This window comes from Thermothelomyces thermophilus, chromosome 3, assembly GCF_000226095.1.
Source record: "Thermothelomyces thermophilus ATCC 42464 chromosome 3, complete sequence".
Lineage (NCBI taxonomy): Eukaryota > Fungi > Ascomycota > Sordariomycetes > Sordariales > Chaetomiaceae > Thermothelomyces > Thermothelomyces thermophilus.
The window spans coordinates 1,982,665-2,008,696 of NC_016474.1; the positions used below are offsets into that span (position 1 = coordinate 1,982,665).

General features: G+C 57.2%; 6 protein-coding genes across 6 annotated transcripts; 3 read left to right on the forward strand and 3 right to left on the reverse strand.

Moving 5' to 3' along the window:
• Positions 1-6,288: 6,288 nt before the first annotated feature.
• On the forward strand, positions 6,289-8,964 carry MYCTH_49142 (uncharacterized protein; the record flags this gene model as incomplete). The annotated part of the gene is made up of 2 exons (XM_003662920.1): positions 6,289-6,375; positions 6,946-8,964. Coding segments are annotated over 2 exons (2,106 nt in total), but the record flags the coding sequence as incomplete, so codon positions are not given.
• A 3,215-nt stretch (positions 8,965-12,179) lies between these two features.
• MYCTH_2304255 (uncharacterized protein) lies at positions 12,180-14,100 on the forward strand. The gene has a single exon (XM_003662921.1). The coding sequence runs from the start codon at positions 12,345-12,347 to the stop codon at positions 13,797-13,799; it is 1,455 nt and encodes a 484-aa protein (XP_003662969.1). The 5' UTR covers positions 12,180-12,344; the 3' UTR covers positions 13,800-14,100.
• Positions 14,101-14,547: 447 nt separating this feature from the next.
• On the reverse strand, positions 14,548-15,717 carry MYCTH_2304256 (uncharacterized protein). Its single transcript, XM_003662922.1, has 2 exons — positions 15,335-15,717; positions 14,548-15,246 (listed from the first exon to the last, which is right to left on the reverse strand). The coding sequence occupies exons 1-2, from the start codon at positions 15,377-15,379 to the stop codon at positions 14,830-14,832; spliced, it is 462 nt and encodes a 153-aa protein (XP_003662970.1). The 5' UTR covers positions 15,380-15,717; the 3' UTR covers positions 14,548-14,829.
• Positions 15,718-16,627: 910 nt separating this feature from the next.
• MYCTH_2304257 (uncharacterized protein) lies at positions 16,628-19,559 on the reverse strand. The gene is made up of 2 exons (XM_003662923.1): positions 19,150-19,559; positions 16,628-19,089 (listed from the first exon to the last, which is right to left on the reverse strand). The coding sequence occupies exons 1-2, from the start codon at positions 19,170-19,172 to the stop codon at positions 16,698-16,700; spliced, it is 2,415 nt and encodes an 804-aa protein (XP_003662971.1). The 5' UTR covers positions 19,173-19,559; the 3' UTR covers positions 16,628-16,697.
• A 380-nt stretch (positions 19,560-19,939) lies between these two features.
• MYCTH_2304258 (uncharacterized protein) lies at positions 19,940-21,662 on the forward strand. Its single transcript, XM_003662924.1, has one exon. The coding sequence runs from the start codon at positions 20,049-20,051 to the stop codon at positions 21,330-21,332; it is 1,284 nt and encodes a 427-aa protein (XP_003662972.1). The 5' UTR covers positions 19,940-20,048; the 3' UTR covers positions 21,333-21,662.
• Positions 21,663-21,666: 4 nt separating this feature from the next.
• MYCTH_2304259 (uncharacterized protein) lies at positions 21,667-24,081 on the reverse strand. The gene is made up of 2 exons (XM_003662925.1): positions 23,226-24,081; positions 21,667-23,156 (listed from the first exon to the last, which is right to left on the reverse strand). Exons 1-2 carry the CDS (start codon positions 23,930-23,932, stop codon positions 21,761-21,763), a joined length of 2,103 nt encoding a protein of 700 aa, XP_003662973.1. The 5' UTR covers positions 23,933-24,081; the 3' UTR covers positions 21,667-21,760.
• Positions 24,082-26,032: the final 1,951 nt, after the last annotated feature.

Genomic DNA, 26,032 nt, shown 5'->3' on the forward strand with positions numbered 1-26,032 from the left:
TTCCGCGCACATACGAAAAAAAAAAAACCCTTCAGGAGTCCAATTGTCGTAGAAGACATGGCGCTGAGAAGAGGCGAAGGGAACGCGGACGGAGCTGTCATGATAACTACGGAGTAGTTAACGCAGCATGGTTTTATATATGACCTGGGAGTTCATTTGGGCCCGCGGGTGCGAGGTGCGACTTGGCCTTGCATCTTTCCCTGAATACCACGTATATATAGAAGTATGTACATTGGGTCTAAACAATATCAAATCAGTTTGCTGCTTGATTAAATACCGTCGTGATTGATGTGGTCGCTCCCAGTTTATGAATATCAAGCCCTCACCTTACACAGCAGGTAGATACGTACAGTACCTGAGGTGCGGAGGTATCCCACCTGAGGCGGTGAAATACGGGATACTGTAGGGGCATTGTGGTTCGCTTTGGTCGCTGCCGCCAGGGTCTTGGTTTGCGAGAAGCGCCTATGGACTCTAGGCGAAAGAGGTGTACGAGTAAGACACGCGAGTCATGGGATAATAAGTCATTGCCGGAGTTTTCCCAGTTGTTTTGAGTTTCGTTTTGTCAGTCGCTTGGTTGAATTGACGCGCGGACTGGACTGCAAAAAGTTTCGACACGGGTGCTGAATGTGATCCCGGCAAGTGCCGCCTTGGTACCTGAATCAGCACGTCCAAGGTGTTGGCTGCATGGGCACCAACCAGTAGTTAGTACGATTCGTTCTTCTTTTGTTTCCATGGAAGATAACTACTTTATACGCACGAACCTTGGGTACCTTAAGGTACTTGATACAAGGTACTTCCGTGCTTGGGACCAACCTGGCCGAGTTACTTCAGGAAAAGGAAGGCTAGGCACCTTTGATAACCTGGTACTGTACGTACTCCATACATACCTCAGACACTGGCATCGAGCACAGTACTCCGTACCCCGTACCACTTTCCGGTCTGCATGTCCTGAGATGCAAGTCAAGGATGTATGTACAGTACCCGACGGTACGTGCTTCCGTAAATGATCTGTTATTGCGACATGTGGCGCTGAAAAAAAAGAGAGGTCTTGCATACCCGGTCTGCTGTGCCACCACCATCTCGGTTGACTCGCAGGTCCCCTCACTTGATGCGTTGTTGTTGTGGGTGGTGCAGGTGGAACCTCCCAATTTCTCGGATATTTAGTGGCCTGAGGCTGATCGGCTGGGTACATACACTAACTGCGGGTAAAGTTTGCACCCGCGACTGTTCTCGCACTTGCAGTGTATGCAGGGCCTGCAGGGCCCACAGCCCACACCCGCCATCCTCGCTGCATGCGTGCCATCGTTGCATCCTGCTGTTGTGTCTTTTTGGTCCTGGGGGCCACTGCTTCTGAGTTGGCATTGCAGGCCCCAGAACAGCAGCTGCTGTATGCATGCCACTTGTTCCCCACGTCCTGGTTGGACGTTCTTGCTCGCAGAAGCCGTGGAAAGATGCCGACCGCCGCTCGTCCCTACAACCGGAAAAGGAGATGGAATATCACCCTTTCGGGAACAAGAAGGATCCCGTGACCGGAGACAGGGGCGCTTGATCTGGAGGTCAGCGAACCACATTACCTTGACCGTGGGGGTGGGGGCTGAGACATTGCACTCAGGAGGATCCTACTTCGCTCGAACTGGCATCATTTCTTCCCGATGAATCGGGCTGGGGCCGGGTTGGGGGTTGGGGATACACTAGATAGGTCTTCACGAGTTTACGTACATACATACATACAATAGTTATCTATAGTAGAGCACTAAATAAGGTTAGATGCCTTATGTACTCCGTACCTGAGGTAGGTAATGGTAGGTACAGTACACTACTCCGTACACTTTCACACTACGGGGTATATCAACTCGCCTCTACCACGGTACTCCGTACCAGTCGGGAAATGTCAGTGAATAGAGAATTTTGGTTCGACGATGTCATCATTGCGGAGGCCCCTCAATTGCCTGCGCAGGTTTCTCTGCTAGGGCTCGAAGCCGAATGCGGTGAACGACCTTGCGGATCATTGAATGAAAATTCCCATGGACAGTACCATACGCCGGTGTACTCTTGCAGTTACTGCGTAGCGCACCATGCCACTAGCCCCCACCCTTGTTGCTCATGCCAGCCCATCGGTGTGTGTCATGGTGGAGGTATGAACGCCTGCACGCAACGGCGGACTGGTGGAAGTGTCAAGCGGTGTGAAGCGGAGGGAACACGAGTGGGCAATGTACACTACGGAGTCCGAAAACGGAACAGTTCGGCGCGCCTGTGTGATTCGAGAGGCATCTCGGTGCAAACCAATCAGTGCAGTGTAGGGAGTACCTACCTAGTTATGCATATGTATTGGGTAGGCATTTTAGGCAGCTGAACTAAGATCGTGAGGCATTGTGTGGTGGTTTTTAGTGTGTTGCGATGATGTGTAGTATGAATTGTATGCCTGTATGTATGTATTGTACATACATACAGTACATAGAGTACAGTGCATACATGCACTAGTTAATTGATCGCGGCCGCATCCCTGGCCGCAGAACCTCCACGCCGCCTGCCACCCCACAGATCATGTCGGTAGTGGGGTGTCACAATACCGGAGAGTCTAGGACTTACTCTGGTTGTGGATGCCTGTAAAAACGGAAATGAAGAAATATAACAGCGCACAGGCACTATCTGCACAGCATTGGAACCCAAAGCACATCAAGAGCTCCACGCATCAGGCGTCAATGCGAAGCGTCTCGAAGTGGCTTGCAGGCGACATGGACTTCACGGACTTCACGGCCCCCGACCACCGAATACCTTCGAGTACGAAATACCGATACTCTACATACATCTACTGCATCGACGCCCCTAGCCATTGAGGGATGCCAATGATAGCAACGAGGAGAACCAATTGGTTGATTGAACGTTGAGACATAGCACTGCGCTGAGGGACCACCATTTGCGCTCGGCGATAGCTGCAGCCATTGAAAGGTGGGCGGTGGCTTGCTGGGCGCAGTCTGTGGGCGCAGTATGTACGGAGGAGCAGGTCGTGGGTGAGGGATTCCTTAAAGCCTCCTTTAGTTCGAATCTCAGCGATGGCTTGAACTGGCATCAGCTCAACCAAGATTCGCTGTTGCTTTCCCAATGTCGGGATATGCGATTGAGAAGCTGGGCGAGATGATCATAAGCACGGCTTTGCGATCCGGAGATTGGCTTGTGCGGTGTGACTGAGCCCTTGGGCTTGTGATGGCCATTCAGGCGCAGAGGCGCTGCGATCTGCTCAAGGTAATGCCGGCTCCCGTTCCGTGACGGCGTCACACAGAGTTCCGGAGATTACTCGGTATACACATCGCAGGAGAGATGGAAGTCAGAGAGAAAGGCAAGCTAACGTTGGGCTCAAATTGGTGGCGTTAGCTATCCGAGGCTAGCGCAAGGCTGTTCCGCCTTCCCCGAAAGCACAACAACCCTGTTCCTGCCCGTCCCCACAGCCACGCGCGCAGGGTGGACAACAGGCAGGCCGGTTTCCAGGTTGCAGCGAGTGCCTTCGTGAGAATTGTGCTTGGCAGCAACAACACGGGAAAGAGGCACCAGCCAAGCAGGCATCAGCCATTTGAGGATTCACAAGCAGTTTTCGCTCGTCAGCTGACACCGCTAGCAAAAGCAGAATCGGGAAGCTGCAAGGCACTGGCCGTACCAGGCGGAAAGTGCGACTCAAGTTCAATTTACAGGAACCAGAATGCTCATCCCCGTCCAATGTAAAGATCTGCGCACTTGTTCAACCGTTCAAAGCGCGGAAGACGGGTGAACTACCAAACTCATTGACGGGACACGATGACCTTGCTCGACCTCGCCTCAAAAGCAGGGGTGGTCGAGATAGGATTTCCCCTTTCCAGATTTCCTTTCACAGGAGCCATCGATTTTCGAGCACCGCGTTCTTAGTGTAAAGGCGCTAGCAAAGACCGCCCGCCACGTTTTGCCTGCTCCACTCACAACCCCGAAGACCGAACCCAGCTCAACACGAACCAGAAAGCCTTTGGATCCCCTCCCAACACCCTGGGTCTCCTAGGAGGTGGATGCTCCGTGGTCAATAGTTAAGTTCATATCACTCGCATGATGCTCGTCAAATAACCTACACCGATGGGCCGGGGCAAGGCTTCTTCCCTGACCAAAATGCAGGGGAACGGAGCGCCTGGAACGTCTGTCAAAAACTGCGCCCACGCAAGCATGGTCCCCAAGCAAGGTGCAGTCCCTGGCACATACTATACGGATTACTGTGGTACATACATACCGACTCCGTACAGTACAATACTACGCTCGCTCACCGTTTGGTCCTTGTCCCTGTCGGGTGGGCGTGGGCAGACCAGGCCCCCACCGCAACCGCCATGGGTGATGACGGACATGTGGGCTCCATTTCCTATCGACGCTATTTGCCGAGCGAGCGGCGGCGGCGCCCTGTACACTAGTGTATTCGTCACCCAGCAACTCTTGATGGCGGTGCGACAAGCGCGGATCCGGCAAGCGCAGAGCGAAGGCCACACATGACACGATGCTTGTCATGCCTGTTTAACCCCACACGAAGCACACACACGGGTCGCCCTGCAGGTCTCATCTCGCATCAGTGGCTTCTCTCAACCTGGACCAGCCAGACTGTTCATCCGGCGCGCCGATGACGCAGCCTCACATCGGGGCTCCGGTACTCCGTACAGTACTGTACGTCACACCATAGTAAGTGCATACTCTGTTGGTTACACTATGCAGTACGTATTGGTACCTCTGGCATGCATCTCTGTATGTACATACATTACATATGCCCTTACAGAGCAATGACCTCAAAGTACGGACGTACTACGCCCAGTACCCTGGCCGGCTTCGCGTGGCTCTCTTTTGTCGAACTCGCCGAAATGGCCGCAGAACATGAGCGGGATACTTTAGTCGGAGCTTGAACCCGGTGCAGACGCAAGTCGCGAGGATCTTAAACGTCGCGGGAGAAGGTGAGTGATATCCTGTCTATAAAAACGCGCCGTCGACATTCCTCTTCCGTCAAGGTCACTCAATGTTGGCCGGTGCGTCCTCTGGGCGTCTCTAAATCTTATTCTATTTATTTATTCTCTGCTTTTTTTTAAAATTTCATTTTCATTTTTTTTTCACATGTGTGTGTGCGGAAATATACACCATGCATATATTCTGGATGAAGCAAAGATCGATAAGAACGCGCCGCTTGGTCGATCCCTCAAGTGATGCGGCTGTCTTCCCTTGACTTAGGGCTACACACGCCTCCTCTGACGAGATGCCGCCTGCTGCGGCACAACCCGCCCTCCTGGGCCGCGGCGGTTTGTCATGAGAGCTACCGAGTACATATGACATGCAAAGAAACAACACTAGACAGTACGTTAGTGTCTAGTTGAGGGTCGCCATTCGGAACCATGCCAAGCCTGCCAGACAAGCCTCAAACTTGACTGGATGCTAGTTACATCTTTCCGCGCTAGTTGGAAGGATTCGCGGCGAGAAGCGGGCCACATGTCCGTTCAGTCGGAGCCGGGCGTGCATTGCAGTAGTGTGCTGTAGGGGTCTCGGGGCATCGCGGCGGTCAGACTCATGGCCTTCTTTTCCGGGGCGGGAGTACGGAGTAGTCAGCCGCTCCTCGCGCCCTGCCGGCGGGAACAGCTGGCCATCATCAAAACCGTTGCCACTCCCGTTATTCTTAACTGAAGAAAAGTTAAGAGGTGCCGATTCACCTGAACCAACCATTCTTCAGAAGAAAAGCACAAGAGCATCACCCGAAGCCCCGTTGACGTCTTGGTGGGACAGCACACAAGCACACACCCCCTGCTTGCTTGATCCCTGTATGTACCCCGGTCTCCAACTGATGGCTTAGCCATTCTCACCCCCCCCCCCCCCCTGGCGGACGCCCCAACATGGCTATCATCTCTGGCTAGCTCCATGTACAGACAGACAAGATGTCCACGGAAGCGGCGGCGCAAAGGACCAGGATCAGAGACATGATGAGATCCTCGGCTTTTTAAAGGGTCTTGGATCTTTGATATTATGTGCCATATTGCCCAACCCCGAGAAGTACCCGTACCCCTTACAACCGGGCGGCGCCTCTTCATCCCACTTCCTTTCCTTTCCGAGGAATAGGGACCACCAGCTTCGAGGAGCGGTACAGGCACCCGATACTGAGACACTATCACCGACCGCGGGCTATCTCGACACCTCATCCGAAGCAGACAGGTCTCTTGACTCCCCGGAAATTCTCGACATTAACCACAACCAACATCCATATCAGTCCTCTTCGCTGCCTACGAAGGTGTGCTACCCAAGTGGAATTACCCCAAGAGCGAGTGCCCCCGGCCGTTGATGCTCGGTGACCATTTAAACGTCGAGAAGCCCCTTAGCGTACTCCGACGCCGCGGACCAGTAACTGTGCAAGCCTTGACTCGAGGGCCACCACTGGCTGTCCTTGGCCGCAACCCCTTAGTTTTCGGCCCACTGCAACAACGACTCTGGTGTCGATCGCTCGCTGCCGCTCTGCTGCTTCTATCTGTTATGCTCAGCTCCGAGTCACCTATTGCTGCTTCTCCTTTGTCCCACTAGCTCGCGGCGTGGCTTCATTAGTGCCAGTGTGGCACGCCCGACCCAACGCAAGCCCAGCATATATCCCACCGTCCTTCCATGCACGTATCGTTTGCATGTCTCTGAGCACCTCCTTACCACCCCGCAGCAGTCTCACGCAGCTATCACTCCGCCTCCCCCGATCGTCGAAGTGGCTGTAGCCCGTGTTCCGAGCACTTTGCGGGCCACGGATTCCATACAATAATAGAGGCGAGCGCCACTGGCTCCATCCGGTCTTGGGGCGTCCATCCGCCATTGCAAGCAATAACAATCACGTCGACGTTCCGGAGCCAACCTGCCAACGTGGCGGTCCACTCAGTTTCTCGGTGGGCTCCGGAACCAGCATAGAGCTGGATGAACGCCATTTCCCCACAGTTGTCGTCGACAGTTGACTGCAGTCGAGGCGAGCGGATCCTTTCGAACCGGACAGCAGGTGTTGGTTCCGAGAAAGAACCAACCGGTGAGTCAGTGATCGAAAGGTCCTGTCGAAGTCAATGCCAGCGACACCAAGACCAGAAGAGAGAAAGGGAAAAGGCCGCGATGTCCCAGGGGAGCTCTGCGTCTCACCGTGCCTCCCGCCATTCCCCGCGGTCCGCAACAACTAGGCCGGCGAATACCACATCCTCCCCATCTATCCAGCGAGGCCATCATACCCACGAACATGACGCGAGAGCACAGCCGCCGCGGGATTCCAGTGGCTTCCCACAAACCCAAGCCGAGGGCGAAAACAGGGCTCCGGGCACGCGCGGCATCCTTGAGCGCGCCGGTCCGCAGGAGCCGTCCGCGGCTCTTACACATCCTTCAATGACGGGAGGAACTCCGCAGCCGGGCATGGGGGTGAGGCAATACGGGACTGAAGGATCTCCTGTACACCCCTATGCTTACCAGGCTCCCGGTGTGACTACTCCGCGCCCGACAAGCCAGAGCGTCCCCGCAAGCACTTCGCCTGGGGGACCGCCTGTGCCGGCAGACCAGGGATCGCCCCAGCCAGCTCACCCATACCCCATGGCTGCGAGGAGGATCCTGACCCCAAAATCACCGAGAACAACTAGCTTGAGTCGGGCCGCAATGAGGACGGTGGAAGCTCAACATCTCTCAGGGAGCATGCCATCCCCTATCCCAAGAGGCGCAGTCTTGGGGTACGATCCACAAGCACATGGCCACGGGCTTCCCCCCATAGGGTCAGGACCGGTGGCTCCCGCACCGACCCGGCCAATCTCCGGCCTTTCTCGTTCGGTCTCGTACCCCAGCCTGAGTTATGGACTTCCTCCCATGTCGTCCGCCGAACAGCCACATCCAGGAAGCCTAAAGCGCGAGCATAGCGGGCGACCTGTCCTGACCGGGCTTCCGTTTCCGGCACCGGTTCAGACCACCCAACCATTCGGTGCGCCAGAAGTCGTGGGGGAGGGGAGATGGGGACCTGGACTTTTTAGCTCGATCAGTGCGGCAAGGAACATATCCATAACCGATGGCCAACCGCACTTGACCATTATGCCGAGAGATGGCGAGGAGATTGTGGTTCCGGTTGATGTGCACCAGGGATCCAAGCAAGCAGACCAAAAGCGACAGCGCAACGCTGGGGCCTCGGCAAGATTCCGTCAGCGAAAGAAAGAGCGGGAACGGGAGCAGCAGGAAGAGTTACATAAGCTGGACAACGAAAACCGGGAACTGCAGAGGAGGATCGAAGAGTTGGCCAAGCGCTGTCAGGATTTGGAAGCCGACCTGGACTTTTACCGGAACGGCCGGAACCGCTTGCGAGAGATATTGAGTCAAATGCCCGGCGGCAAGGAATGGCTAGGCCGAGAGCCGCCCAGCCCAGCTCCGAGGGCCACGGCTGGGGGAGGCGCTCCCCCATCCGAGGGCAGTAGGGTACATTCTCAGCAGCAGCCTCCACCACCTCCTCAAGATCACTCCCAGGCTGGATACCACCACCAAACTTCGTTCTACCAGCCTCTCGCTCATCCGCTTGCTCATACGCACCCTCGCTCCAGTTCGTACGGCGGCGCGTCGGCGGCGCTCGAGCCGCCGGCGAGGCGGAGGAGGACGGATTCGGAACCGCAGCTACCGACGAGCTCCTACAGCCTCGTGGGGACGTCTACAACGCTCCCGCCCATTACCGCCCCCGCACCACTGGGCCATCCGTCGCCGTTTGGCATGCCCCCATCACCGCACGTCACGCCGCCCCTGGGTGCGGCAAGATTGCCCCCATTGCGATTCGACCAGTCCCGGACACCGTCAACAACCCCGCCCCCCGTCCTAACCGCCGCTCCTCCCCCGCCGTCGACGATGCCGCCACAGCGATCCGGCAGCCCGTATGTTACGACAAGGAGACTCCCCTATGAGACCGGGTGGGCGGTAGAGCCGCGTCCGGAAACAGAGGGCGGGGCCAGGTGACATGGCTTCCTGCGGAAAAGAAGCTACCATCAACGAGAGTCGCGTTCGGAAATATCATCCCACCCACACGTCCACCTGCTGGCCGCACCGGATCCTGACAGTGGCAACTGGGATATGAGTCGGATGTACTCTATTTCGCACTGTCCAATTTATCGTCATTCCTCTTTTCCTCTTTGGCATTTTTCCACCTCCATTTGCTGTTCGGGTGTTAATAGAACATGTACAGAATTTCCCCGGGCGACCGGACCAAGGTTCTTACGGACAGAAGAGCGGAAGAGTCCAATGGAGCCTCGAGTATTTTTTTTTTTCTTTTTTTCCATCTCAATTTGCTCAGTTGGATTCCTAGCACGTTTGAACTCTCCTTGATTATCACCTACTAATATGCCCGGCTCTCCCGCTCAAACAGTATGGGAAGATTCTGCTCAACATTCCATTGGTTTTCTGAACGGTTTTTGTTTCTCAGCTGAAGAACGAGCACAGAATGCATGGGGATATGGGGGGTTCGGTCACGTTATTACGGAATTGTTTTCATTTCGTCAGTCATTAATCGGGCGGCATCAGCTAACTAGGTAATTGTTTCTTCTACCTCTCTCCTTTCTGGCCTCAGTTTCATTTTCTTTTCAAATAGCGGGGCCGAGCACTTGACTCCAGATCCGGTCAAAAAAGTTCGTTTTCGTTCTTTTCTATTTACCCTCACGAAGCCGTCGGCCGTCGACCCCGCATCTCGATCGTCATCATCATTCTCATCATTCTCATTATTATTGTCAGAGACCATCTTCACTTACACCCACTGTCGCTCATCATCACTCTCATTGGACATCTAAGACCGGTTAAAGAGGGCATTTCAGCTGGGGACAAAAATTAGGAGGATGAAGGCGGAAAAAAAATGGAAATAAACCTCAGGCGGGTTGTACAGCACGCCAAGCGCAACGTTGTGTGGCGCAGTATATATAGTGGCGCCCATGTTGTTGAAGCGTTTGGCACATATATACATATCCGTATACACACGCAATGGTCGTCAGGCGGAAGAGAAGAGATTCCGATGCCGAGGACTGGTTGTCTCGGGAGATGTACCACCGGACCCTAGTGCAGCCTTGAAGTGTAACATACATCGGGTGTTCGGTCGTGCTGCTTGGCAAAGGGGGGGGAGAGAGAGAGAGAGAGAAGGGGGAGGGGAGCTGCCTAACTGAGGCAGGGACGGCCCCGAATAGGAAGGACACGAAAACAGCGAACGTGACAATGATCCAGAAATGGGGCCGGTCAACTGCCATCACCCGGCCCCTGTGACCGTGAGCCCTTCGCCATTCCCGAAACTGGTAGTGCTTGCCGATGCCGGACTGTTCCACATACGTACTGTACATGGGCCGCACTTAGCCAATCTCCCTGCCCTGGGCTCTTTTTTTTCTCCCTTGTAGCGAGAGACGGGGGTCGCACGGAGTCTGAGGTCTGTATGTGTGTATGTCTGTGGTCTGTGTGTGTGCGCGCGGATATGCTTTGCCGCGCCTTATAAAGTTTAGAGCAGAGGGAGCACTTTTGTGACGTTTCTTTCCGGTGTTGTTGTTGACCGAAAGAAAATTTCCTCATCTGGCGAAGCCGCAAAATACCCTGTAGAGAACCTACGTTAATGTGATAGTGAGTGCGCTTGTTAAATGCCTGATTGGGAAAAAAAAAGAAAACAAAACAAAACAAAAGAGCATCAAGTCTCGGTCCCTATTCTTGATGAGACATGGCGTTCTGCCCGCCCCTCCCTTCCTCCCTCTCTCTCTCTCTCCATCGCAACGAGTGGCGTCAGCTAAGACATTCGGAGGCCAACAACAAAAGTGACTTGTATTCCCCTTCTCGTATACCGACCATTCGTAGGAATGAAAGGGACCGTCGGGACCGACGAGCCAACATCCCCCCCGGGGGGTGGGGGGATAGTGTGCAAACAACTCTTGGCGAACCGCGAGACTTTACGGGATAACTAGTTTCAACGAGACTCAGTCTACTCGCTCTGTGGAAAACGTGCTCTACCTTCTGGCAAATCAGCTGTTCTACTAAGGAGGGAAACGTGGAGTGCTCCATACAGTACTATCACTCCCTAGTGTATGTACACATCCGGCTGGTTCGCTGCCTTCCTTTCCAAGTCCGCTAACCTCTGCGGGATTCTTTGCACCCTAGCGTACACGAGGCTCGGAGAAAAGACCCCAGCAAGTGCTTGTCATCTTCGGCGGTGCTCCGGTGCGCCCTGGTTAGAACAGAAAAGGTAATCCGGAGCAGTGTAGTATGTACTTTTCTGACCAGGCATCAACGTGTACGTACGGATCACGCTAGCGTGAGGTAGTTAGTGGATGAGAAGAAGCGGTGAAGAAATCGTCAAAACTGTTTGGGTAGTGTAGTGCAGCGGTGTGTGTAGTGTAGATCGGTGCCGAGCCGATGACTCTGTGGCTTTCGCCAACGCTATTCCGTTTGCACTACTCCGTAGTCGGTAACTACAGTACATAGTCGTGCGGAGGTATCTGGGTGGATGTACTCGTACTGTAGAGCACCCGTGCAGCACTAAGAGATGGGTCTTGCGGGCCATCTCCATCTGTGCGCCCGTCTCGGCACGGCGGCCGAGGCACGGCGGCCGTCCGCCCGTCCCGTACCTAGCGACGTTGCATCATCCGCTCAGTCGGGTCTGGTTAAAAGCCAAGCTTCAGCGGAGTTCCGAGGTATATGCAACCATGTCTGTATGCATGTACTGTGTACATACAACACCTACTCAACTCATGGACTCTATGTATAGTTTGAGCGGAGTATCCATCTGAGAAGCGCTGAAGCTGAGAAGCATTCTCAGTGAAGCGGGTTCTGAGCGTAAAGAAGGAGGGGAAAAAAGGGCGAAAAAGAAGAGGTTGTTGGGGGGGGGGGGGGGGGGGGAAGTAGCGGCGATGGAATGTTGCCTACCAACCAACAAACGTAACCCACCACCAAAAATGAGGCGAGAGACAATTCCAGTTGATGAAGGGATAGACTATGAAACAAAAGCAGTCGAACACCGAGATGTCGCTTCAAAAGGAAGAAGGAAAGAAAACATCAAAGGTAGACCGAAATTACCAAGAGAACTTTGGCCCCGCACTGATCGAAGCAATGAGGGCCAGCGGAGGGCAGGCTTTTTTGTGGGTCAGCCTTTAAGGTTGCCATTATTTGCATTAACGAGAGTGGGTGGGGGGTGGAACCTGCGGCGAACTCTTATCGTTTGGTTCGCGGAAGGCAGAGCCACGACGTCATATCAACTTCGGGCCAGGAACCAGTTCTACACGACTCGGGTACACTACACTACGGAGGGTACGATTCACTGCACTAAAGTAGCACAACATTAGGAGCACTCGCCCGACGCCCTCCCTACCAGTTGGGCCGCGATGGAGTCGCCTCGCTCACCCAAGAGGAGGCGCATCCTCGCCTCGATCAACCCGCCAGAGCCCAGGACCGAGGACGGCGCGCCAAAAGTTGCCAAGCGCGATTGCACCATGGCCCGCGCCGGTTCTACCCCTCTGCCGGACGAGTCCCGCGCAAAGGTGGACGAGACAGGCAACAGCCCACCGGAGCTGCGGGACGACGGCGCGCACTTGCCCAGGCCGACAAAGCTCCGTTTCAAGTCCAAAGCGTCCAGATCGCGACGGCGCGAGGAGCAGCAGCAGGAGGAGGATGATGACTACGACGATGAGGACGCCGACGAAGACCACGACAACCACCACCACCACCACCACCGCAGCGATCATCACCACCGCAGCGATCATCATCACCATCATCATCGGCACCGACACCGGCCCCGGTCACGAACCCGGTCTCGAGCTCGCGATAGAGAAAGAAGAGACAGGCACGAGGACAGGGACGACCGCAGCAGGGCACATGGCGACGACTACGAGGATGACAACCACACGAGGGAAGAGAGACGAGAACAACAACAACAACACCACCACCACCACCACCACCACGGGCGCCAGCACCGGCGCCGGCGGCACCACCGCCACAAACACCGCTCCGCAGAGCGAGAACAAGAAGAAGACGACCCGTTCCAAGACCCCCCCCTGTCCCCCAACACGGCCTTCCGCGAGTCCCTCTTCGACGCCATGGCCGACGACGAGGGCGCCGCATACTGGGAGGCGGTCTACGGCCAGCCGATCCACATCTACGGCCCGCCGCCCGGGTCCGGGTCCGGGGGCGGGTCCGGAGGCGGCATGCTGGAGCGGATGACGGACGACGAGTACGCGGCGTACGTGCGGCGGAAGATGTGGGAGAAGACGCACGAGGGCCTGCTCGAGGCGCGGGCGCGGCGCGAGCGCGAGCGCCGCCGCGCCAGGGAGGAGGAGGAGGCCGCGCGGGCGGTCGAGCGCGAGATGGAGCGGTGCCTCCGCCGCGGCGAGGAGCGCCGCCGCCGGAGGGGGTGGCGCGGCCGGTGGGAGAGGTACCTGCGGCGGTGGAGGGAATGGGAGATGGGGAAGGAGGGGAAAGAGGAGGAAGGGGGCGGCGGAGGAGAAGGAGGAGAACAGTTCCCCGGGGCCAGGAGACCCGCCATCCCCTGCTGGCCGGTCGCCGTCACCGACGACGACGACGCCGCCGACGCCGCCGAGGAAGGGGGGGAGATACGCGGGGAGGCGGTCCGGGAGTTCTTCGTCGAGGGCATCGGGCTCGACGAGGTCGGGGAGAGGGAGTTCGCCGCCAGGCTCAAGGAGGAGCGGGTGCGCTGGCATCCCGACAAGGTCCAGCAGCGGCTCGGCGGCCAGGTGGACGACAGGATCATGCGTAACGTGACGGCGGTGTTTCAGGCGATCGACGCATTATGGAATGATACCCGGAAGCAGCACAGCGGATAAGGGCAAAACAATGGAGGGCGTCACACAGGTGTCTTTTGGAATAATCGCTAGAGGGGACAATTTACGGCGTTCAAGCGTCAAATGGTACGGTACGGTACATTTTCTTCCGAATCCGGCTACAAACTTTTTTGTACTGGTGTGAGAATATAGTTATATAGGGTAATGTAGTACTGCTATACTCAAACCTTGTGGACGCGAGCGTCTCGTTGTGTCTCGGAACCAGGGGACTGCAGATTCCCACCGACATCAGCTATCGAAAGAAGCGTGTATTATTCGTAGTGTTTCCGAGAGCTCCGAGCCCGAGGGGTTTTTTTTTTTTTTTTTTTACAAATCTGAATGTACTCTCGAGGTTTCGTCAAGATGTAGAGAGGTATAGAAATCGGTCAGGGTAAAACCATAACATCTATCTAAGGTAACGTTTCGCGCAATCTCGGTCTCCGTCGAATTGGGCCCGGCCAATGTTGTTGGCATATCCGGCCATCGTCGACGTCAGCAGTCGTCATCACGGCCGGGGAGTTGGTCCGTTGGCGGGCGGAGTCTGCGACGAGCACGGGCAGTGCTCCCTTTGCACCCAGTACATGGCAGGAAACGAGGTCATCCAGATGCTGCTTGGACCAAGGTGTGGGCAGCAGCTGATGAGCTGACGAGGCCGCCAACCATCCGTATTGTGCGGAGCCGATTACCGCCGTGTTTGGGAAGAGGCGACGATCAGGTAGGTCAACGAGCCGTTTCGAGATGACGGGCTTTCTGTTCGCCCACGCGAGTGACATGGCGACTTACTACTACAAGACACTCATGAATGTGTTGGACAATCCATTTTGAAACAGTGCATATATTAAACCGAATTCCGAGCTCAACTTGGGGTTTCCCGCGTGATGGTGTCAACCCGCACACCCATCGTCTCGGGGGGGAAGAGAAAAAAAGGAATACACCTGTTACAACACTTCCCCCTTCCGCCCTCCCTTCCCCTCCAGGGGGCAACACCACGATAGTAGTAGACATTATTACTACAAGAAGCAGCATGGCACAATCACAGGTTGGCCAGGACGGCGGCGCCGCCAAACAGGGCGCCCATGCCCACGGCGGCGGTCTGCATCGGTCCGGCGTTGGTCGTCGTCACCGAGCTGGTCTCGGCGGCGGCGCTCGAGGTGACCGAGCTGACGGCGGAGCCGACGGAGCTGGTGAGACTCTCGATCCGGGAGCTGAGGGACGAGGCCGCCGACCCGGTGGCGGTAGCGAGCTCCGACGACAGGGACTCGATGGCGCTGCCGGCGCCGCTCGTGATCGAGCTGACGCGGGACGACGCCTCCGAGTTGATGGAGCTCAGGGCGGAGCTGATGGAGCTCGAGAGGGACGATGCCGATGCCCCGCCAGAGGTGCTGGTGGCAGTGAGGGTGGTCTCAGTGACGGTGGTCTCAACACCAGTAAGGGTAGTGGTATCCTGGGCCTATAAGGGGGAAAAAGGGGGGTTGCGGTTAGCATCAACCCGAACTGGCGTGAACCGGGTTTGGATATCCGGGGGGGTCCGAACGTACCAGAGCCAGGGAGGCGAGGGCGAGGAAGAAAGCAGCGGAACGCATGTTGACGATGGGATTAGGGTCGGTGGAGTGTACTACTTGGGCGGGTGGTGTAACGATAGACAGGCTGGATTCGACGGACCAGAGACGGGTATTCGGTCAGATAGATACAGCAACTGGAGACAAGTCGATGGCTGGGACCGGGCGACTGCGAAAGATGCTTATATAGCGCGCTCTCACGCTTCTAGGAGGACGCACAGCACACGGCTACGTAAGTCCAGAAATGGCAGGGCGCCCATCCTGCCCTTGTTCCGCACCCAAGTGCTCAGCCAGAACGGCCACGATCGGATATGCGGCCGGCCGGTCAACGTCACCCGAGGGGGCTTGTCCAAGTGAGAGGCTGTCTTTAGTGCTGCCGCAGCCTGTCACAGTTCGCAGCAGCGTTGCGTCGGAGGCCTTGACTTCGTATCGAGATACCCCGCGAATACCTTGCTTGCGGCTGGTTATGCGGGCAGGCTAGCCTTGTTCCCAGCCGTTCGATGGCATCATTGCGTGGAGCCGTTGGCTCTGAACTTGGAAAACGGGACATTCGCGCCGGCCCGGAGCGGAGAACTTCATTTATCCGGTCCTTCCGGGGAAAGCCCATGGTGACCTGGAAGATGGTAAGCCACGACCAACCGCGGCAGGATGCTGTATGTACCACTTGTAATGGCTTCCGTGGATGTAGTGAACTGCGGAATCGCACGCTTACGGACCGTCCCTCCTCCCCCCCGCCCCCTCCCCACAAAAGCTACTCCTTTCCTAGACACACGGGCTTCTGGCGTGCCTAGGCCCAGTCGAATTATGAAGCCCGTTGCCTGGAATCGAGTCACAGAAAGAATAGATACCTGTCACAGTGGGTTGCTGTTGGGACAAGTCTGGAGTTGGTGTTGCTGTCGTCTGATGGAAATTCCACTTTTTACAGTGGAAGCAACACGTTTTGGAACCCACACACAGCATTTTCGCCACCTTGGTCAATCGGATGTCACTCCACTGGAGAGAGCCGCAGGCCGTGGTGACTGTGCGGATCCCGGCTGCTGTGGCATGATGTCATCACCAAGCCCGCTCGATGTATATGGCATAATAATAATTTTTCTTGCTTCGTTTGCTCGCCACTCGTCTTCCGGTGCACCATGGTGGCCGCGTTGTCAAGAGTGTTGGGGAAAGGAGAGTTCGACTAGCCAGAGTGACAGGTGCAAATAGTTGGTTTAATACAATGAATGGTCCGTAGAGGGGACGCATCTGATGCTATGCGAAGCCTCAAACCTCTCGGTACGGTGAGATGCCCTTCTTGAGCTCGGCAACGATCTCTGCTGCGTACTCGGCACTGCTCGTTACGAAGTCATATCTCTTGCTCTCGGTCGATTTGTACACCACCAGCTGTTGTTCCCCTCCCTGTGAGCCAACCAGCCGAGGGTGTCCTGAGGGAGCTGCTGTTTGCACATACCTTGAAGTTTGTCGGGTGCTTACGCGAAACCTTGCAGCCCACCACGTTGCTGAAGTGGACCGTGGTTGATTTGCCATCCCCCTCGGCCAGCTTGCCGCCCGATGCAGGCATGATGTGCACATACTCGCCATCGATAGCGAATAACTTTTCCGACAGCAGCCGCATCGGCTGCTTCCGCCAGACCGTGTACTTTTTGTAGTTGGTCGCCACCCCGAGCTCTTCCTGCTTCGCTACCTCCTTCGCCAGCGGGTGCGTCCCCATGAGCTTCGGCTTCTTGCCCTTGGTCCAGCTGGAGTTGTCGCTGAACAGGTGCGGCCTGGGCGAAGAGCTGCTCAGGGACCCGGTCATCAGAGGGCCGTCGGTGGCGAAGCGGCGCCTGTAGAGATCCAAGTCGGTGACGTTGCCCAGTGAGGCGACCGTCCGGTCGAGTAGGACGACCGTCCCGGAGTTCGGAAGCTTCAAGACGTGGTTGGCCTTGTCCAGCTGCCGCTTCCGGCAGGCAATGTCGAGAACCTCGGCCAGCCAAGTGTCGGTGCTCACATCGAGCGTGATCATCTGCCCCGGGGCAACGTCGGATGAATGGATGTGGATCCGCAACAGCCTCTTCTCCCCGCGCGAGGACACGTTCGTCGGCTGGGTCGACTGCGGAACATCGGCAAACATTGTCGTGTTCGCGCGGTAGGCCGTGTCGAGGAGCGGGTTCTCTCGGGGCCGGTCCGGAGGTGGATGCATTCCAGCGTCCGGTCTTGGGGTGTTCCGGGGCGTCAGATCCTTGTCCTCCTCCTCCTCGCCGGCTTCCTCTTGCTCAAACTGCGGCGTGCTGCGCTTGTTCTCCTCAAACTCCTCAGGCGAGGCCGGCACCAGCCCGAAGATGTCGTAGACCCGCGAGTTTGAGCGGGCCCGGTTGGCCTTGTTGTTAGCTGTGGTAAACGACGTGAGCGGCTTCTTGCGTTCGAGGGGCGGGAAGTCATCATCGATCTCGCCGTCTTCCTCGACCATGCGTAGGGTCCACCAGTTGACATTCAGCTTATCGCTGGGGAGCGGCGGTTCCCGCTTCTCCTCGTTATAACGCCAGAGGCTCAGGCCGATGAGGTCGGCAACCGTGACGGGCCTGTCGCCGCCCTCCCCTTGATGTACGGTTCGCCGGATCAGCACTTCAAAGGGGCGCGAAGGCGCGTTGGAGAAAGGCGCGTAGATCCGGAGCATGATGGGATTCGGGTCGCCCTGGCCCGAGAGCGAGGCAAAGCTGTCGAAGGGGAGTGCTGGTTTCGTCTTCTTTGCCTTCAGCGCGGCCGAGAGCAAGCTCTTGGGTTGCACCATGCTCAACGGCCGGATGGTGCTCATGGGCCGCGGCGGCGGCAGCTCTCCGACGGGAATATGCAGAGGAGCAGGCATGGCCGACTTTCGTATCGTAGACCTTCGTGTGAACTCCCGGGGCGGTGTGCCGACCACTTGGTGTCTTGGGGACGTGTTTAATGGATTCTTGACGGCATCCAGGATCGATGCCGAGTCAATGCTTTCTATCAGCGCCGACGACATGTCTGACGCATCCGAATCGTCATCTTCCTCTTCGAGAAGGTCGCTCTTCCGGCGCTCCGCGACCTCGGCAGGCTCCGTGTTCGACTTGACGCTTAGCTTTGCGGCACGGGCGGCGGCGGCCCGCGCGGCCTCCCTGTGCTTGTGGTAGGCCGAGGCGTCAAACTCATTTTCCGACGACACCTCGCTGCTCGTAACGGTATCGCGCCGTGCTCTCTCCTTGACGGCCTCGAGGGCCGACTGCGACCCTCTCCTAGCGGCCGGACGGGGTGAAGACGCGCTGGTCGTTTGGCGTAGGTTGGATGACTGAATCGGCGAGGACCCGGCGCGATGCCTCACGGGCATCTTGGCAAACTTGATCTGCTGCGCGCCGCGCTGTTCAGGCTCCTCATCGCTCTCGTCGCTGAGCTCGCTGCTATCATCCTCCTCCATGTGTTCCCGGCGCCGGCGCCGCTTCGTTGCCATGCCGGGACCGACGGTCTCGGCCACACTACCGGAGAACATGCCGCCCTCTTCCCCTTCATCTTCGAGGGTCAGCCCTGCGCGCCGGGGAGCCTGAAAGTACTCCGAGGCGACTGCCGTTGGGATAGGTGGGGAATGAGTCCGCTTGATGAGGCCCGGGTTGGGTCGCCACCCGGCAGCCTTGAACGGGGCCGAGTTGAGAAAGCCCTCATTGAGGTTGAACAGACGTTCGCCGACACCGTCGGCGACATCACTCAGATAGCTCGTCCGCAGTTGGTACAGGACCAGGCTAGAGATGGTCAGCACTTCGTAGTTTCGCATAGAAAGGGGCACAGGGCGCTGTACATACTCCTCAAGTTGGATCACCGACATGCTGCCCCCTTACGCCTGTCAAGCGGGAGCGCAATATCGCGCAGATAGAATTAGTAGCCGTTGCAAATGGTGGTTGTTGTGGAATGGAAGGGTGAGTAAAGTGCTCTGTCTGCAGCTTGAAAATGCCAGCAACCGCCTGAACTAGCGAAGTCGATCTGCGGCCGATGTTGAGCTCAGGGATCATCCGATTGAAGGCGCAAAGGCAAGGGAACGAAGCTGAACGAAGCTGAACTCGCTGTCACGGTCGCGGACAAAGATGTAGAGAGCTCTGTTTCATGTGGTCAACTGATGTGGATGGGCTGATCAATCAGCAAGACATCCCAAAGTTGAACTAAACATAACAAACCCCACGATTACCGTCTCGTGTGAAAGTGCAGGTCAACCGAGAGGGAAGCGGCGCTGGTGTGGGGTCTCGGGATGAATTCCCGCCACTCCTGTTGTTTGAAATTAGAGAGCCGGGCAAGAGCAAGCGGAACCAGATTGTACAACAGTATCAACCGAGTACTGTGCTTGGGAAAAACTATGAACGTCAACGAAACGAGATACAAAGCATTAGAAACCATGCGATACAAAACTATCATGTATACAACGTTAGTGTTCAAGAATTTTGTTACTACTTTATGTCCCCATTCTAGGGATATCATTTTGCAGCATGAGCATCATCGGTACGTGGGGAGTACTTTTCCCTCTGAACGCGGCGTTCCTATTGATAAGCCCCATCAAGCTGTATCTTGACCTGCGAATCCCTGCTGCATCGCGCTCTCTATCATGACTTTAGCACCTGCCCATTTCCGCACGCATCTCATTTCGCTCCTTGCTACAGCCGGTTGAATTCATCACGACACCTTTCAATACTACTTGTGAACGATTACAATCATGGGCCTGGTCGACTACTCCGACTCGGAATCCGAGACCGAGACGGTGCAGCAGAAACCTACTCCGACCTTTGCTGCGCCCCCGACGAAGAAACCCTTCCAGAAACTCCTCGACCGTTCGTCTGGCACCGGCAAGATTGTCGTCAACTTGCCAGCTGCGGGCGCTGCCACCGACGCTGATGCCGACGATGATCAGCCTCCAGCGAAGCGCGCAAAGGTCACCGGCGGCAGCAGATTCAGCAGCCTCGGCTCATTTCTCCCACCTCCCAAGAAGACCGGCGCAACTGCTGCGCCGAAGAAAACAGGTTCAGCGCCCGCCCCCGGTGTGCATCTGCGGACAGGTGCCGAGCCAGCATTTGTCAGGGGCGGCGGTGAAGAAGAAGGAACGGTCGAGCTCGATGGAGACGGGGCCGCGCCCTCTGGGGTAAACGTAAACGTACCTGCAACGAATTCGAAAGCTCAGCCCGGCCCGTCAATACCCGAGGGTCAAAAACCAGAAGAGGAGGTAAAGCTCGTTGGCAAACCGCTCATGTTCAAGCCTCTCTCGGTCGCCAGGAAGAAGGCGCCGGCCAAGAACAAGAAGAAAGATGCGGCTGCTGCTGGAGCTAGCCCATCACCAGGCGGAGCGGCAGCCCCTTCCAACGGCCCTACGACGAGTACACCAGCTGCAACGTCAAACACAGCGCCCCCACAGAAGAAGAAGATCTCTCTCTTCTCAATAGGCGACGACGATGACGAATCCGCGTCTGCCGCGCCCACCACAACCGACTCCACGGGTACTTACGAACCTCTCTTCACCTCAGCCGAAAACGGAGGTGAAGGTGAAGAAGATCCCGAAAGCGACGTAACCGCCGCTTACCCAACCTACCAACACCACCACTACCAACAACAACAACAACAACGACAACGACAACCGCCGCCCCAGCAACCAGCACAGGACGACGCCCTCTCGTCACTAGCCTCCAGCCTATCCCCCGCAGCGCGGCGCGAGCTCTTTGGCCGCTCCTCCTTCTCCTCCTCCTCCAACAACAACAACAACCACCACCACAACAACGCAAAGGTGATCAGCTTCGACATGGAGCGCGAGTACGCGCACAACGAGGAGCTGCGGCAGTCGGGCGCGGGCGCCCAGCTGGCGTACAATCCGGTCCGGTCCATCGCGCCCGGCAAGCACAACCTCCGGCAGGTGGTCAACATGGCGCAGAGCAACCGGGAGGCGCTCGAGGAGAGCTTCGCGCGGGCCAAGGCGAACCAGAGGGACGCGGCGGGGCGGTACGGGTGGTGAGATTCTTACTGTTCTCCCACCTTTCCAATTTCTACAGAACGAGCTCTTGTTTGTGACGAGGAGTTTGTACAAGGGGGCATGGGAGGATCCCGAATCGGGCCGGTCCCGAAAAAAAGACGAAGGAGTTTTTGGGGTTGGGGGTGGGTGAGGGAGAGGGTTTTCAAAATGGATACCTAATGTTGGATGCCAATCTTGGACGGATGGAGTTTGTATCTGTTGTTTCGATATTGTGCGCCGCTTTTGACGCAAACGCAATCCTCCAATGACGCAAAGGTCTGGACATATATACGATAGCGATGTGCTCTAATATTAAGATATACACTCAAGAAGGTGCCCTTCTCCCCCCCACCCCATCCCCTTCCCACCTTTCTCTTCTTGCCTCAGTCTGACACAAAGGTAACCCGGTCCAAAAAGGGAACAAAAGCTAGCTAGCACGTCTCCACCCGCGCCGTCTTGCCCTTCCCAAACATCAGGAAACCCCATTCGCCCCGCGTGATGGGCGAGATGTCGTCGTACCCGTTGGGCGTCATCGGCCCGATCCTCTCCACGGGCGACAACGACGACGACGACGACGAGGACGAGGACGGCGGGCGCTCCCCCGTCCCGCAGTACCCCCCTACCGCGCCGTGCAGCATCTCGTCGATGGACATGCCGCCGTTGGCGCAGTTGTTGGCGTCCGTCGTCGTCGTCGTCGTCGTCATCGTCGTCCACCGCGCGCTGGCAAACGACTTGATGGCGCTGCGCGGGCGCGCCGTCAGTTCCTCCTCTTCCTCTTCCTCTTCTCTTCTTTGCTGTTGTCCTCCTTCTCCGGCTACTTGCCCTTGTTCCCCGCCGCCCTTCTCGGCATGGGGCTGCTGCTGCCTCTTGCCCCCCACCACGCCGCCGCCTCCCTTGGCCGGTTTGTCAAACGTCGTCTGCAACTTCAGCGCGAGGGAGCGGCCCGGCGGCGCCGGGCGGAGCTTGGGCGTGGTGCGGAGCATCTCCGAAAGGCTGGGTTCCTCTGGCTCGTGCCAGGGCCGGTCCCGGTAGGTTGCTGATGTCGGTGGCGGCGGGGGCGGCGTTGAGGGAGGGGGCGGGCGGACCTCGACTACCGCCGGGGTCGTGGTCGTCCTGGGCGGGTTGGAGCGTAAGGGGTGGATCTCGACCGTGGGGGGCCTGTCGGCGTTCTGCTGTTGCAGTTGGATCTCGCGGTACCAGGCTTCGACCTCGTCCAGCTCGGACTCGTCATCCGGGTGGAGGTCGGCGGTGGAGAGGAGGACTTCCTTGTCCAGGGCCTCGGCCAGATCAAGAGTCCGGGTTCTCGTCTCTGGCTCTGGCTCTGGCTCTGGCTCTCGCCGTCGTGGAGGACTGGTGACTCTGTCCGGTCCTCGCGCTGCCGTCCGCTGCTCGATAGCCCCGGGTCCCCTCGTGATCTCGGGCAGCGGCCAACCCGGCGCCGGGTCGACGTCGTCGTTCTCGACTCCGCTCTCCCTCTCGACGCCCCCGTATGCCCGCTCGTACATGCGGCAGACATCGGCCAGAGCGGCGTCGTCGAGGGGGTCGAGCCAACGGTAGGCGGCCAGCAGGGCGCTCTTGCGGAGCGCGCGGCGGCCGTTGGCGAGGAACAGGCGGCGCAGTTCGTCGACGGCGTCTTCGAGGCGGCACGCGAGCCTGGTGCGGGCGTATGCTTGCAGGGCGGTCCGGAAGGTGTACAGGTGGTCGAGCGACAGGAGCGTGAGCTGGTCAGACTCGAAAAGGGTCTCGTTCTGAGCGGTCGAGTTCAGGACTAGGTCCGCTGGCAGGCCAAGCGTCGAAGGAGGGACCGCTTGTGGGAGCCAATTAGGACTGTGTCCGGATTTGCGACTTAGTGTTGGTGCCGCCGTCTGGTCATCAATGGTTCGGTCATGCACTCACGCTAGCTTGAACTTCTTGGCCGCCTTCTCGAGTGCCCCCGCGAGAGCTTTCTCTTCACGTGGGCTCAAAGGGTGGGCGTAGGCGAGTCGGAGGCCGAATTGGGTCGAGGTCTGTGTCCCCGCCCGCGAGAGGGGACTGGTCCCGTCCGTACCCGACAGCGACGACATGACGGTAAACGGAGTGGCCGGTGTCACGGGGACGCTTCCGTATGGCGTCGGGCTTCCTGGCTGTCGTATCCTGTGGCTGAATGTCGAGTCGGTGGAGGAGGAAACTGTGGAGGCCGAGAAGGCCGAGGCCTCGCTGAAGGCGGGCGAGGCGGTACCGTTGCGAAACCTGTCCAGGCGAACGTGGACTGTCCTCTCTCGTATTTGCCCCTCCACCGAGCTGTGTGAGCGGACGAGCTGCTTGAGCGCCTCGATCCTCGAGGAGGCCGGGAAGGACGGCTTGGACGGGGTGCTGGCGGCGGTAGTCGACACGGGGAGCGAACCCGGCGGAGTGTATATTAGAGAAGGAGTAGGCGAGGTAGGGAGCTGGTAGTCCCGGCGGACGACGAGGAGGGTGATATGTGATGCTTTCCTTCCTAGCCGCTTCGAGGCATATTCAAGCGCCTGGTTGACTTGGCTGGGCAGATGGTGGTCGTCGACGATGGAGGGACCGGCTTCGAGGGGCGAGGAGATGCGGCCCCGGAGGTATGTAGGGACCGTCATGTTGGCGGTTCGGCGGTTCGGCGGTTGCCCGGCCCACGAACGGTTGCGAGATCGAAGGACGGATGTGCTGCGAGATACCCCGCAAGAAACAGAGGGGGAGAGAGGGGAGAGAAAGAAGTTGGCAATGACGAGTGATGAATCCGAAGACGCCTCGATGGTCAGCAGCAGCAGAGCAGCCGACGTCTGGGTTAGCCCCGTTGCGATGTGCTGGGCGAAACAAGTCGAGAGAGCACCTCAGCACGCGGTTTTGGCTTTTCAAGATGGGCAACGAGAGGAGACCGAGACAAACATGCAGGCTTTAAAAGAAGGTTCCTGCACACTCGAGGCTGCGTTTCAGAGACCCGATCCAGCAATGCGGTCGGGAGTGGGGAAGACCCTGCAAGCAATGTTTCCAAACAAAGAACGAAAACAACAAGCTCCCGTAGTGTAGAGTAAGGTACCTATGCATGCATGTACTGCACATATGTATCTATGTACATACATACATACCTAGGTGCATACCACACACTACACTAATGTGGTAGTGACCGGGCCCGGGTATCGAATAAAAAAAGATCGGGCGGTTACCGGCCGTGACGATGAAAGAGCACCACAAAAAGAAGAAAACAACATTTTAAAGACGAAACAACAAGGCACCCTTCTCACCTCCCACGTTGACCTACGTTTCAGGGCTGAATCACGTAGCCATCCATCGCTTCCCGCCCAGCGGACTGGTCTCCAGGGTTGCCCAAAACTAAAAGAGCATGTCGTCACGGGCATTAGTGTAACTCGGCTACCTCCTTCCATCTTCCTGTACTGCGGTAGCAAAGTAAGTGGTGTGTGTGTGTGTGTGTGCACAACTCGCGTGGTTGGCAGGGTGAGCCATGGCAGGCCGTTTCGGCGGTTGGCCTTCTTGGCAGTTGGCCGTTTGCCCATTGCCCATGCTTGCCCATGCTTGCCCATGCTCTCGGGCAATGGAGGGAGTCATGCACGTTGTGTGATGTGTGGATGAGGCCTCGGAAGTCACTGCAGTAGCGTCGCATCCGACAGGGGTCTCGTCGGCAAGGCGAGGCCTCTGGGTGGTTGACCTGCCCGCGCAGGTCGCCCGCGCGCATTGGCGGCATCCCATTGGCTGCTTTGGCCGCGTCGACCTGGGCAGCTCGACTTGAAATTTTACACTGCACAACGCATTCCTTCCTGCAATTGATGTGGGAGCACCTCTCCGTGGTCAATTCTCCGTGTTGCGCTTTGCCATTGAGCCCGTGCACCATCCAGGACGCGACCATACACATATCAGACAGCCAAAAGGAAAAAAAGGACAACAAAAACATGTAAAAACCCGATAGTTGGATGTGTCAAGCTCTCCATCCATCCAAAAAAAGAACTGGAAGAACCCCTGGATCGGCAAAGGTTAGTGTGCGGATTAACTACAAGCGGCCTGGGTTGGGCGGTTAGTGTACGATCCGTAGTGTAAAATAAACCCCGGAACCCTGGTCCCGGGGCTCTCTCGAAGACCCACTCGAGCCGACCTGTCATCGCATGCGGGGTAGCAGAGCAACAAGATCTTTCCGGCCTTTCTGGCATGGTCTTGACCCTCGCATATCGACAAGCCAGCCAATCAGAAGGTCGGCGCCTAAACTGGCATTTCAAGTCGACGAGCTACCTGGAGCCAACAACACGACAGTTCCAAGAGTCTGCTATTTTTGAGTTCGAACGCCGTCCTCTCCAATGATTGGCCGCCCCGTGTGTGAACTTTGTTCGAAATCGGATCGGCGGTGTGCCTCCTGGTCCCTGAGAGCAAACCGCCTGAACAGATAACAGAGTAGATAGATACATGCATGCTTTCTTGTCTGAGGTGCTCGATCCCTAGCCCGGCTTTGCCGTCCTATTTTCGGGAGATCAGCTCTGCTGTCATGAGCGACTTGTGTAAGCCCTGTCAGGTAGTGACCGATTACCGCATTGTTGATTGTTTCGCCATGCTGCCCGGTGATGGCCCTCTACTGAGTACTTCGTCTCGCATCTCACCCCGGGACTCGATGAGAAAGAGACGCAGAAATCGATGCCAGAACCCCGCGACAAAGAAAGACAAATACTAGCCCTAGTCACGCCTCTCTTGCCTGG